The sequence below is a fragment of the Eptesicus fuscus genome, chromosome 21 (genome assembly GCF_027574615.1).
Source record: "Eptesicus fuscus isolate TK198812 chromosome 21, DD_ASM_mEF_20220401, whole genome shotgun sequence".
Classification (NCBI taxonomy): domain Eukaryota; kingdom Metazoa; phylum Chordata; class Mammalia; order Chiroptera; family Vespertilionidae; genus Eptesicus; species Eptesicus fuscus.
This window is the reverse complement of record NC_072493.1, coordinates 19237346-19250297: the sequence shown is the minus strand read 5'-3', so window position 1 is coordinate 19250297 and position 12952 is coordinate 19237346. Positions and strand designations below refer to the sequence as shown.

Genomic DNA, 12952 nt, shown 5'->3' with positions numbered 1-12952 from the left:
CGTTTGACTTCAAAACACAAGCGTGTAACCTCTATATTCATTCGTTGCCTCGTTTTCTTAAATTTAACAGCAGGCTCCTTCCCCATGCTTAGCCACTTATGATTCACTCAGCCATTTACCCAAATAGACATTGAGTTCCTGCTGTGTGTCAGCTAACAAAGCAAGTAAATAAAAATTAAACCCACTATGTGCCATGCAGAAAATGAAAACAGGAACATACTAGCGAGTGTGACAGGAGGAGTCTATTCTAATTCTGTGAGCCCTTCCCACGCCGGCATGCAAACTGCTCTAATTGAGCAAATAAAACCGGTGATGACCACAGCTAACGAGTGGTCGAGATGAAGGCAGGCCGGCGCCCGCCTGGTGCGCTGACAGCCGCAGCCGCGAGGCCCTCAGCTTCGCATCCAGAAAATAGATTTTGTCCCTCACCTGGACGTGCACCCCGAGGTCTCGGCAGTCAGAGATCAGAGGGGAGGGTTGTGCCCGGCTCAGAACCAGGCTCGAGGTGGCACGGGGACACGTCTTCCCGCACCCGACCGCACGTTTTCTAAACCCAAATGGGGACACCCTCCCAGAAGGATGCTCTCAGGACTGACTGTACCAGGTGCAAATCCCTAACCGCACGAGCACTAGCCTCAAGTGGTCCGCGCGGCGGGTCGGGCACGTGGCCCCGCCCTCAAAGCCCCGCCGGGAGGCGTGGCCAGGGACGCAGGGGGCGTGGCCAGGGGCGCCGGAAGCGCGGCGGGCTCCACGAACTGGCGGGGTCGCTCGCTCGCGGACCATGGCAACTCGGGCGAAGCGCCGGCGGGTAAGTCGCGGGCGGCCGGCGTGGGGCCCACCTCTCCCCACCGCGCCTCGCGCTGCTCCACCTACATCCGTCCCGCGCGGGGGTGTCCTCCACTCCCTCGCTCCCGCGGTCACTTTCGGTCCCCTCCCCCACTCAGCCCTCCCTCCGTGCGGCGCCGCCGTCTCCGTCCCTCCCCCCCCCCCCCCCCCCCCGCCCGCGAGCTGTCCGGGGCGGGGCCTCGCCAGTGCGCTCCGTTGTCTTAGGTGACCGGGCCTGTGGGCTGTGGCGGCGACCACGACCTGGACCCAGTGGCCGGCTTCCTGAGCTGGTGCGGGCGCGTGGGGCTGGAGCTGAGCCCCAAGGTGAGTGGGGTGGGGCGGAGACGCGGGCCGGCTGGGCGCGGGCCTGCTCTGACCCGCTGTTTCCCTTTAGGTGGCGGTGAGCCGGCAGGGCACGGTGGCCGGCTACGGCATGGTGGCCCGGGAGAGCGTGCAGGCCGGGGAGCTGCTGTTCGCGGTGCCGCGGGCCGCGCTCCTGTCGCAGCACACCTGCTCCATCAGCGGCCTGCTGGAGCGAGGTGCGCACGCCGGCGGGGTTGGGACGGGAGGAGGGCCCGCGGGCCGCGCCCGGGCCCTCACCTCTGTCTCCCGCAGAGCGAGGCGCGCTGCAGAGCCAGTCGGGCTGGGTGCCGCTGCTGCTGGCGCTCCTCCACGAGCTGCAGGCCCCGGCCTCACCCTGGAGCCCCTACTTTGCGCTCTGGCCCGAGCTGGGCCGCTTGGAGCACCCGATGTTCTGGTGAGAGCCGTGGAGGGGTTGGGAGCAGGCCGCCTCCCGAGCACTGGTCTCGGTAGGGCGTCTGAAGGGAACGAAGGTTTCCCTGCAGGCCGGAGGGGGAGCGCCGGCGGTTGTTGCAGGGAACAGGGGTCCCCGAGGCCGTGGAGAAGGATTTGGCCAACATCCGCAGCGAGTTCCATTCCGTCGTGCTGCCCTTCATGGAAGCCCACCCCGACCTTTTCAGCCCCAGGGTTCGCTCCCTGGAACTCTACCACCAGCTCGTTGCTCTCGTGATGGCCTATAGGTCAGTGAGCAGCCTCGGAGGCTGCATTTCTTTAGAACGCTATTGAGGGACAGGAGGGGAGAGAACAGTGAACCCCTCCCTGCTCTTGGCTTTAGCCAAGTTCTCTCTGGTAGCTTTCAGGAACCCCTGGAGGAAGATGATGATGAAAAGGAGCCAAACCCCCCATTGATGGTGCCTGCTGCAGACATACTAAATCACGTAGCCAATCACAATGCCAATCTAGAATACTCTCCAGTGAGTGGACCCCTCCCAGTGCGTTCGTAGGTGTGTTGATGACTGGGCATGATTCAGACCAGTGCCTGTCATTTATGGCTGCTTGGCCATTAAACTAAATGGGCTACACTTTCCTGGTCCTGAAAAGGAAAGGAGTAAGTGAAGTTAGCTCCTCCTGTATTTGGGTATCCCAGTGGAATAGTTTGAGCACAGAACTTCTCGTGTGGTTAATCCTCTGATGAACTTGATTGCCATCGTTTCTTTGATGCTGGAGGTGGGCTGCTCTGCACAATGCCAGGGTGTGGACAGGTCAGTGTAAGATGTTACCGGTGCTGATTAAATTGTTTACTGTTTGGAAGTTACTGTTGGTGAGTATAGCACCAGTCCCATCGCTGAACTAGGCCTGCTGGAGAGTCTTCCTAAGTGGGGAGTAATCATGGGGCGGGGAAGGGAAGGGCTTGGTCCCAGCTTCCCCCTTCCACTCCAGAACTGTCTTCGGATGGTGGCTACTCAGCCCATTCCTAAAGGCCACGAGATTTTCAACACTTACGGGCAAATGGCTAATTGGCAGCTGATTCACATGTATGGCTTTGTTGAGCCATACCCTGACAACACAGATGACACAGCCGACATTCAGATGGTGACAGTGCGAGAGGCAGCGTTACAGGGTGAGTGCCTGACTGACTCAATCCTGGACAGTGGATGTGCCTCTATCCCCCTCCCAGGTGCTTTGCTAATAACAGTTGCTTTTTGCAGACCTGGGGGCAGACTAAGAAATGAGCTTTGATATACTAAGGCTTCACACTACTTTTCTATCTACAGGAGCAAAAGTTGAAGCTGAAAGGCTCCAGCTGCTCGAACGCTGGGATTACTTATGCAAACTAGAGATGGTAGGGGAGGAGGGAGCCTTTGTGATTGGGCGTGAAGAGGTACTGACTGAAGAGGAACTGACCACCACACTCAAGGTAGAGGGCCCTAAACGGCTAGGCCCGTGGTCGGCAAACTGCAGCTCACGAGCCACATGCGGCTCTTTGGCCCCTTGAGTGTGGCTCTTCCACAAAATACCACGGCCTGGGGGAGTCTATTTTGAAGAAGTGGCGTTAGTTTAAAAAAATTCACTCTCAAAAGCAATTTCAATCGTACTGTTGATATTTGATTCTGTTGACTGAGTTTGCCGACCACTGCGCTAGGCTATTTAATGCTCAAAGCAGCCATCGTATTTAAGAGCTATAGAGCCAGGTGAGGGTGAAGGGAAGAGGATATTTGAATGCCACCAAGATAGGTTGGCATCTCTACATCAATTTCAGAAACACACAAGTGGCAAATTATAATTAAAGGGCCCGTGGTTGCTTCTAGGTCCTGTGCATGTCTGCTGAGGAGTTCAGAGAGTTGAAAGAACTGGATGGATGGGGAGATAAAAGGGAAGAGCACAGCCTGACGATCACAAATATCCCCAGGCTCAAGGAATCATGGAGACAGCTTCTTCGGGACAGTGTTCTGTTGACCCTGCAAGCCTATGCCACAGACTTAAAAGCTGAGCAAGATGTACTCAGTAACAAGGAGGTCTACAGCAACCTCAGCTGGAGGGAGCAGCAGGCCTTACAGGTTCGTTACGGGCAGAAGATGATCTTACACCAGCTGTTGGAACTGACGGGTTAATGCTAAGCAGGTTCCCTGCTGCCTGAAGGAACATCCCATGAGGACTTTTCTAAGCTGATACTCATTGATGCTTGAAAAGGAGGAAAATTTGGATCTGTCCTTTTGGTGTTTAATAAGAAAAGCCAAAGGAGCAAAGGTGTGCTAGGATGAACTCCAGAGGTAAGGGGACATGTTTAAGGGTTGGGAACAGCAGACTTGGAAAGCTCTGCTAATTGTCACCAAGACCAATTACCCTCTCCCTCCCCCCCTTTTTTAATTTTTAAGACCAAAACACTTTATAGCTGTTTTGTCCTATAACTGTTTGAACCAAAGTTAGCAGAAATTTGATTGTGATAATAAAAGGTTTTGTTATAGTCTAGTGTTTAATAACATGAACTTTGAAAGTAGACCTGATTAAAATTGAGTCTATTTGGAAATTGCTTTTACCTTTTTTATGAGGATTTAATAAGTTATGTCACTGGCACTCAGAGCATTTGTTTTAACTCCTCAGCAGTTCGAAGTCTGCTCTAGATGGGACAACTCACCCTCAGGGAAGAAACCCTGAGATGCCAATGACATTCAAGCCTGCTTCATGTAAGATTTTTATTTAATTTTGGACCTTTTTGTCCTCTCTGGCCATAAACTTGACAGCCATTAAAGGTGTAAGGTATAAGTGGGATAAGTTTTCACATATACATCTACTCCTTTTAAAATTAAAGGGCATTTTGTAATTGTTTAACCATGGAAACCTGCTTTAACCATTTTCTATTGAAAAGGAGCAGGAAGAGGCACTGTAAACAAAAACATCACTTTCTTGCTTAACAGGCCTAACAGGCTCCAAACTAGTGGCAAAGATCTGCCATTTAGCAAAAAGCTGGTTCCCAAAGGCCCCAGGCTTTGAAAGGTGGACTGTCAGCACTGGCTGCTGCTCCTGAGAAAAGGCACAGTGGACTGGCACATGTGTCATGACTTTAATGTTGCACTGACTACAGGATGTGCACACAAGAAGTAGGGGAGCTAATGGCCAGGACTGGAAAGGCTAGAGTACAACACTGGACCAATACATTTACAAAACACTCAAAATCCTTACAAAAGAGGTTGGGTTGGTCCCTTTTGACCTTTTGTTGTTATTCAACTTAGCCTGGGATAAAGGGAGAGGGGCAACTGATACTATTCTGGTTCCCTTTCCTCGGTTTACAAGCATCAGGAGAGAGGAGGGGGGCGGGGGCGCAGTGCTCGCTTTAGGCCTGGTTTTCCCTTTGTAAAAAGAGCATGTTCTTCTAGCAGTCAACTTTAGATCTGGGGCAGGGACAAAGCAAATTGTAATTGTGAGCTGTTCCCTGGCATACTAAATTCTGTCATACTCACCTTTTTTAAACAACTTGTGATTTTCAAGGTCCACACACAAAAAATGTTAATGTTTAAATTGGATTTTTGCTTCTTCTTTGGGACAACAAGAATGTCAACACTTGGAGCTATGCCCCCAGGCAAGTACATGGCAGCAGCAACCTCTTCACATAAGATGATGAGCAGTTACCAGTTTATGAACGTGCCTTTGATACTTTTTGCACAAACCCAAGAAGTTCCAGACAAAGGTTTTCTCTTTCATGTATTTACACAAGTTCAAAATGATATTCACAGCATTTTCTAAATTTTGGCCAAGAGTCAAAAAAATGCATTTAAACTTTGGAACGTGCCCACATAGACAGGAAGCTGGCCCAAACAGTAATTGGGGCAGATTCCTGAGAACCAAAGGGCTGGGAAAGTTAGGAAGAGCTGAAAGGATTCCTCAGCCAGTTCATGGACTTGGTGCGGTGGGACATCCAGGCTGACACATTTACAACAGAAACGCAGTTCTAACTGGCACCTGTCCCTTCCATTACTTGCTGAGCCTGCTTCTGTCCCATGCAGCACTGTGCGACGGACTGGAATAACCTGAAGGGAAAGAATTAAAGTTCAGGCCTGGCAGTATGGTTCAATGGATAGAGCATCAACCTGCACACTGCACCAAAGGGTCTCAGGTTCACATCCCACCCCCACCTGGATCTGTGTGGGAGGCAGCCAGTCAATATGTCTCTCACGTGAATCTCTCTGAAAAACAATGGGAAAAAGATATCCTCAGGTGAGGATTGACACCCTCCCACCCCCCAAAGTTCAGGCCTGGCAATACTGTGTGTAGCTTTGGCAATTAACTGCAGCCTTAACCACCCACCCAGGCTGAAGCCATCAAATGATTCTCATTCTCAATTAAAAAGTCACTTTTAACTTACTTTTCAATTTCTGGGGCACAGTGTACAAATTCATGGTTCCAGAACTTAAATGCTGGATTTTTAATCAGTTCAATGAAGGTAATAAGTAGACCCCAAGGATGTGGCCTATTTACAATCAACCGTTCCAAGAGAACCCTGGAGAAGGGGAGAGTGAGTTAATACACAGAATTCAGGACCCTTAACTCTTCTCCCTGATTAATAAACTAAAAGTTATTAGCTTTAACTAAAGACAAGTGGATTAATCTCTGTACTCTCTATATATAGCATGGTTAATAACCCAGGTGGTTTCTTGAATTAGGAAATCTGGGTTTGAATCCCACCTATTCTCATTACTGAGCCTAGAAGACTGAGCCTAGAAGACTAAGTTAAGGTGAAGTAAAGATCAGATTACATGGTGCAAAAAAGTAATCACTTAAAAGGATGCACTAAATGAAAGGAAATAGGAAGCAAATTCTAATACTGAATGGCAGTTAGTATTGACTAAAATATTCATTTTTTACCTAACCAACTGTACTTGTAAATTTACTGAGAAAATAATAAAGCACAAGAATACAGACTTAAGTACAAGGAAGTTGACTACCGCTTTATAAATAGTCACAAGGAAGGACATTATCACGTTAATTTTTGGTATATAAATCTAAGGAATACTATTGTCTAATACCCACAAACTACTATTAGGGGAGGAGGCAACTTTTTAAAGTCTGGCCCAGTTTTTAAAGCAGCAGTTGCCAACCTTTCGGACCACCACCAGTGGTCCACAGACCACCGGTTGGCGACCGCTGTTTTAAAGTATACGTATAGGCCTCTCACTAGAATCTACCCATTTCCCAATATCCAATGTTATACATAGCCCTAGCATATGAGATTCTTAGCTATTGTCAGGAAAATACAAGTATGATCCTATTTCTCCTGCTTAAAAAACCTAAACTATAGGTGATTAGTCCGTGTGCTTTAACATGGACTGGCCCGTGTAACTCGGGACTCTGGTTAAAAATTGCACCACCACCACATGACCTTAAATCAAAATGCTGGTGTCTTTTATTGAAAACTACTTTTTACTTCAGCAATGATGATGACCTGTGATTGCTTGTGATTCAGACTAGGCAGGAACCGTGTCCATTTTGTTCACAGCTACATCCCAGATTTAACACATGTAAAAGATACTCAATGCACAGGAAAAACACTCAAGAGAATTCACAATAAAGGGGAAGAGGCACAACTTAGAAGCACCTGGAAAACAAACTTCTCTCTTACCTTGTGATCTGTTCTTGGATAGCTTCAGTGTTGGCCTCTGCAAAAAGGTACAGCATGGTGCAGCTGAAGTAGTGAGTGTGGCTATTTGGGTACCGCAGCTGGTTTGCAATTGCATTTAAGAAGAGATACCGACCTAAAAATCAAAACTCACCTTAGTGAGGACTTGCTCTTTTAAGACCAAAATAAGATGACAAAGTCATTCTGACTGACTAGGATTTGGAATTCTTAAAGTATTTCCCCAAAAAAACTTAGTGAAATATGCCACTGTTTTACATTACATAATCTCTTTAATGTCTTTTAATAGATGACGACTGGATTCTCATTTTTGCCTGTGTCCCCTCTGTTCCAGTGTTACATTTCATGTAACCTCTGGGAAACTCCACTGTACCCTCATTACAAAATGAGTACAAAAAAACTCAAGATATTATTATGAAAATAGTTATGACCTCACAGCCCTTCTAAAAGGGTCTTGAACTCCATCAGAGATTCTCAGACCACACTTTAGGAACCACTAGTTTAAACTATATTGTAATAAATATTAACTAGGTTTGGTTGTCTGCCTCTGTTTGATATTACTCATAAGGCTATCACAGTTTTAAGATGTCCCTAAAGGCTACCCTCTTTTTGCTGGGCTCTGAACATGATGATAACCAATTTTGTTAAGTCTTGATTTTAAGCTGCCTCAAAACCCTTCTACAAATAGGCCAGCAGTATATGCTTAATCAAGATGAGCCTCTCAAGAATCCATCGCGAAGTTAACAGTAGGCAGACATCCCTTGGTTAGCACCTACTAGAATATAGAAAACAAAAGAAATGCAGTTCAACCAGGCAAAATGCAACCTGTAGTAGGAATTATACTGTGAGCTTTTTGCAGAGCAAGGAGGGGGAAGTCCCATTCATTGAAGTTTATACACCTAACATTAAAATGCTACCTACCAAATGGGCACCAGTAGGTGCAGGGAAAAGGCAGGTTAACAAAACAATGTGAAAAGCCTATTTTTATTTAAAGAGGCTAATAAAAGGAACATGTTTACTTTTCACACAAAGAATACTGCAGTCATACACTGAAATATTAACTGATGTGGGAAGAATTCTGGATGATTCTTTCCTTTATAGTTTTCTGCATTGAGCAGGTACTATCCAATTAAAAATAGCCAGACAGAGCCATAAACACTGACAAAACATTATTTCTCTAATATATTTTTGACTTGACTGTAGCTTAATGTGCAGAAAACTTGACTCTGAGAACTGGCTGGCTTCACTCACCTTCAGTGTCCAAGTCTACAGCCAGGTTCTGGAATATGTCCATGTGAGCCGAGTGGGTGATGGTGCTCATCGAAGGTGTGCTGCCCTTGTTATGGATGTGTGCAATGGCCTGAGTCCCGACATAGAGCACCAGTGCATTGATGAGCTGCAGGTTATAGCGATTGCCAGGCTCATTGGATACCTAAATGAATAAAACAAAGCACCTGACTTATTCTCAGAGGGCTGGTTCATGCCTTTTTAGGCCTTCAAAGAAAAGCTGAACTGCTTTCAATATTCTTTGTCATTTAAATTTTAGATAAATTTCCTTGAGTTTGTTGAGAGTATTTAACAAATACACAGCTGCCCATGTTGGTTGTGTCAAAAACAAACATTTCCCTTAGGAAACCAAAGCTTTAACAGGTACCAGCATAAAAGTGAAGTTTATAAAGTGAAAATATGCATTACACCTCACTTACAAAGAAGATTTGGAGAGGGAAAAGGCTTCCTCCTTGGTGTGGAAAAATAATACAACTTCAAGTGATTTTCTATATATAGCAAATGAAACCATTTCTTTAGAAAAATCTTGGAGTACTGGCCGGGAATAGTTATTAGCAGTCTATTCTTACAGAAAATCAGTCCATTCCCTGATTGCCTCTTCTAAGGTTATAGTTTTTTTTGTCGCTAAGATGAATTAGTAAAATGTATAATCTAGTTACTCTCACCCAACCATTAGAAATGACTTGGTGTGGTGAACACATAATAGAACATACAGATGATATATTATAGAATTGTACATTTGAAATCTGTATCATTTTATTAACCAGTCACCCCAATAAATTCAATAAATATTAAAAGAAAAAAAATGATAGGATGTATTAAAATGATAGAATGTATTTAATCAAGTTGAAAAGACTGACTCCTAATCAGGCCACCCATAAGGACTGCAGTGCTTTTTATGAAAGACATATAGCTAAGAATTAAGCCAAAGCAATTAACCTGTAGGTTGCTGCGCAGATCAGATAGAAAAGTGACTGGTGACCGAGTTTTAAGATAGGAATCCAAATCCTTTTTGAACTGAGGTGGCATCACTCCAGTAAAATTGGTGAGAATCCGGGGTGCGATGTTAATTTCACTCAACATATCCACCTGCCAGACAAATACAATCAAAACCAGAGTATTTGTAAGAGTTACTTATATCTATGCTACAAAGTGGTAGAAATGTTTTTCTAAAACTATACACATTATAAATATCTTAAAAGAGTAGAGCTGCTTTTTATCAATGCATATAAGAACTGAAATGCAAAATTACAGAAATTATCTCTCTAGTAATAAAGCAGGTTAGCTACCTTTTGTGGAGAGGTCTAACTTGTATAATTGTTTCCCACCCCCTGGACATGGACTTCAAAATCAGAGTACAAAATCAGATTTACTCCCTCACCAAAAGCTCTAGTCTTGGAAAAGACACCCCAGCAGAATAGACGTCATACTTGCTACTTTTAAAAACATTTATGTGAAGGGAGGGTAGAAAATAAATAAAAATGACAGTACCCACACCATGGTGGTGTGCTTTTACACGGGCCTTTTCTCCCTTATATCAACAATCTAAACAAAACACCTGTGAAATGTGGGCATGAAAAAGGGTGTTTGTTTTGCAATTCTGTGCCGTGGGGCCACCTAGCAAATGATTGGCCTGACACCTACTTACCAGAACAAGAACTATTAAGACATAATTTTCTTTTCCTCGAACTGTTTGAAACTTTACCTTCAGATTAGGAGTGAATGGGTCTGGGAGCCTCATGTTTCTTGGGAAGGCACTCAGGATCAGGTTTCTTAGCTGAATACAATTGGGTGGGATCACATCACAGAATCCATAATGGTAATCACAAAGGAACTCCGGGAAATCATGCAGAAGAACCAGCAGCACTCTTAAAGTGCCCTATTTAAAAAAAAGGAAAAGCATTTGCTGATTCCACACTAAATAAAAAAATGGGAGTAATAGTTTTACTATCATGATTTTTAACTCAAAAAGGCAGAAGTATACTTCAATAACAGTTACAAGCTTTAACAATAACATCAACAAATTATCAAAATATTTACATTTGTAAATTATGAAAAGCTATGTGTCAGGAGTTTATAACCTTAAATACATATGCTAGAAGAGGCTGGACAAAATAAATGAAAACAATGATGTAAGTAAGCTGCTATCTTCAGAAGTTGGAAAAAGAACAGCTAATTAAAAACAAAGAAAAAAAAAACAAAAATTTTTTTAAAAAAGCACTGAAACAGGGACTGGGGGGCGGGGGGGATGGAAGTGGCAACTGAGGTTAGAAGTTGGTTCTTTGAAAAGATTAATAAAGGTAAAGCCTACCAAGACTGACAGAAAAAACAATACTAATATCAGGAATGAAAAAGGACAATCACTACAGACATGAAAAACAGTTTAAGAGAATTTTGATTATATGCTAATTTGACAATTCAGGTAAAATACATAAAATTTAAAAATTCGATTTCTTAAACCAAACCAAAAATGAAAATCTGAATAGTCCTTTATAATGAAGTTTAAAATGTTAAAACCACCCTAGCTGGTTTGGCTTAATGGATAGAGCATCAGCCTGCGGACTGAAGGGTCCTGGGTTTGATTCCAGCCAAGGGCACATGCCTGGGTTTCGGGCTTGATCGCCAGGAGGGGGCATGCAGGAAGCAGCCAGTCAATGATTCTCTCTCATCATTGATGTTTCTATCTCTCTCTCCCTCTCCCTTCCTCTCTAAAATCAATAAAATATATATATTTTTTAAAATGTTAAAACCCTTCCCATAAACTCATGGCCTAGGTGGCTTTACTGGCAAATCCTTACAAATCTAGTATTTAGGAAAAAATTAACACTATTTTCAAAATATTATGAACATAGAGAACACTTTCCACTCTCAATTGCACTAGCATTTCGCTGATACCAAAACCTGACATGAAAATTATTCAAAAATCTTAAATGTTCGAAATAGAAATCAGTGATATATCATGACCAAGTAGTTCAGAAATGCAATGGTGGTTTAACCACTTGAAAATTAATGGAATTACATTAACAGAAAAAAAATTTACAGGGTCATGTATGCAAAAAAAAAAAATCATTCAATAAAATTAATACCCATTTAATGATTTAGAAACTCTTAGCAAATTATAAATAGAAGGGTATTTCCTTAATCAGATAATCCTATCTAATAAAGAAAGAATATGCTAATTGATACTCATGCCGTCACAAAGATGGCGGTGCCCACAGCCAATAAGGAGTGAATATGCTAATTGACTGTCACGCCTTCAAAGATGGTGGCACCAAGTCCCCTCAGCCCCGCTGGGTGGCAGGCACACGGCAAAGCCAGGCCCACCCCCAGGTGGGCCTGGCCACTCTACGTGCCTGCCTCCAGAGTCACCCAATCCACTCAGCCCCCCAGCCGCCCAGGGCCGACCCAAGGCACAGGCAAGCCTCGGGTGTCGGCTGCCCAGCTGCCCAGGGCCGCCCGAGGCTCAGGTAACCAGGGCTGGCCAAGGCTTGCGTTGCCAGCAGTGGCAGCAGCAGAGGTGTGATGATCGCCAGTTGCCTCCTGCCTCTGAGGGCCCCCGGACTGTGAGAAGGGGCAGGCCAGGCTGAGGGACCCCCCTCCAGTGCATGAATTTGTATGCACTGGGCCTCTAGTGGTTATCTATAAAACAAAACTCCAGATTTACAAAAACATACTTAATGGTGAATTACGGAGAGCTTTCCCCAAGATTACTAATGAAACAATTATGCAATTATTGCTGTCTTCTATTTAACAATGTTCTGCAGTTACTGGTCAGTGCAAGAAAAATAAAAACCCATTGTTTACAGGTAGATGAAATGATTTTTGTACTCAGAATATATCCTAGAAAAAGTAAATTTAGCGAGGTGGCTAGATACAAGGCAGATATTGAAAATCAATTTTATTTCTATAGACCACTAACAAAAAATAAATAAAAAAATTTTAAAAGATCTCTCTTACAATTTGACAAAAAACATAAAATATGTAGGAATAAGTTTAAGGAAAGATATTTAAAACATCTGTGCTGAAAACTACAAAGCACTGCAGAGTAAAATTAAAAGCCTAACTAAATGGTGATATATACTTTCATGGGTTGAAAAGCTCAACACAACTTACACCATACACAAAAATAAACTCGAAATAGACAAAGGACTTAAACGCAGACAGGAAACTATAAAAATATTAAGAGGAATCCACAGGCAGCAAAATCTCAGACATGCCGAAGCAATATCTTCACCGATACAGCTCCTAGGGCAATGGAAACTAAAGAGAAAATAAACAAATGGGACTACATCAAAATAAAAAGATTCTGCACAGTAAAAGAAACCATCAACAAAAAAAGAAAGCCCACTGCACGGGAGAACATATTTGCCAATGTTGTCTCTGGTAAGGGTTTAATCTCCAACATTTACA

At 44.2% G+C, this 12952-nt stretch overlaps 2 protein-coding genes across 8 annotated transcripts in view; one reads left to right on the top strand and one right to left on the bottom strand.

Annotated features, from left to right (window-relative positions):
* Positions 1–736: 736 nt before the first annotated feature.
* SETD6 (SET domain containing 6, protein lysine methyltransferase) lies at positions 737–4024 on the top strand. Of its 2 annotated transcripts, none has more exons than XM_008139867.3 (9): positions 737–808; positions 1051–1149; positions 1220–1364; positions 1441–1582; positions 1671–1865; positions 1979–2099; positions 2566–2746; positions 2901–3043; positions 3435–4024. In XM_008139867.3, the coding sequence occupies exons 1-9, from the start codon at positions 782–784 to the stop codon at positions 3735–3737; spliced, it is 1356 nt and encodes a 451-aa protein (XP_008138089.2). In that variant the 5' UTR covers positions 737–781; the 3' UTR covers positions 3738–4024. The 2 variants fall into 2 exon arrangements, with proteins under 2 accessions (XP_008138089.2, XP_054566172.1); XM_054710197.1 differs by having other exon boundaries at positions 3536–3705.
* A 211-nt stretch (positions 4025–4235) lies between these two features.
* Positions 4236–12952, bottom strand: part of CNOT1 (CCR4-NOT transcription complex subunit 1) — a 74746-nt gene continuing 66029 nt past the window's right edge. For all 6 annotated transcript variants that reach the window (XM_054710191.1, XM_054710194.1, XM_054710193.1 and 3 more), the window contains exons 44-49: positions 10248–10421; positions 9482–9631; positions 8507–8687; positions 7241–7373; positions 5987–6121; positions 4236–5651 (exon numbers count right to left, since the gene is read on the bottom strand). In XM_054710191.1, coding sequence (XP_054566166.1) covers positions 5573–5651; positions 5987–6121; positions 7241–7373; positions 8507–8687; positions 9482–9631; positions 10248–10421 — 852 coding nt within the window. In that variant the 3' untranslated portion in view covers positions 4236–5572. The remainder of the gene's footprint in view (positions 5652–5986; positions 6122–7240; positions 7374–8506; positions 8688–9481; positions 9632–10247; positions 10422–12952) is intronic.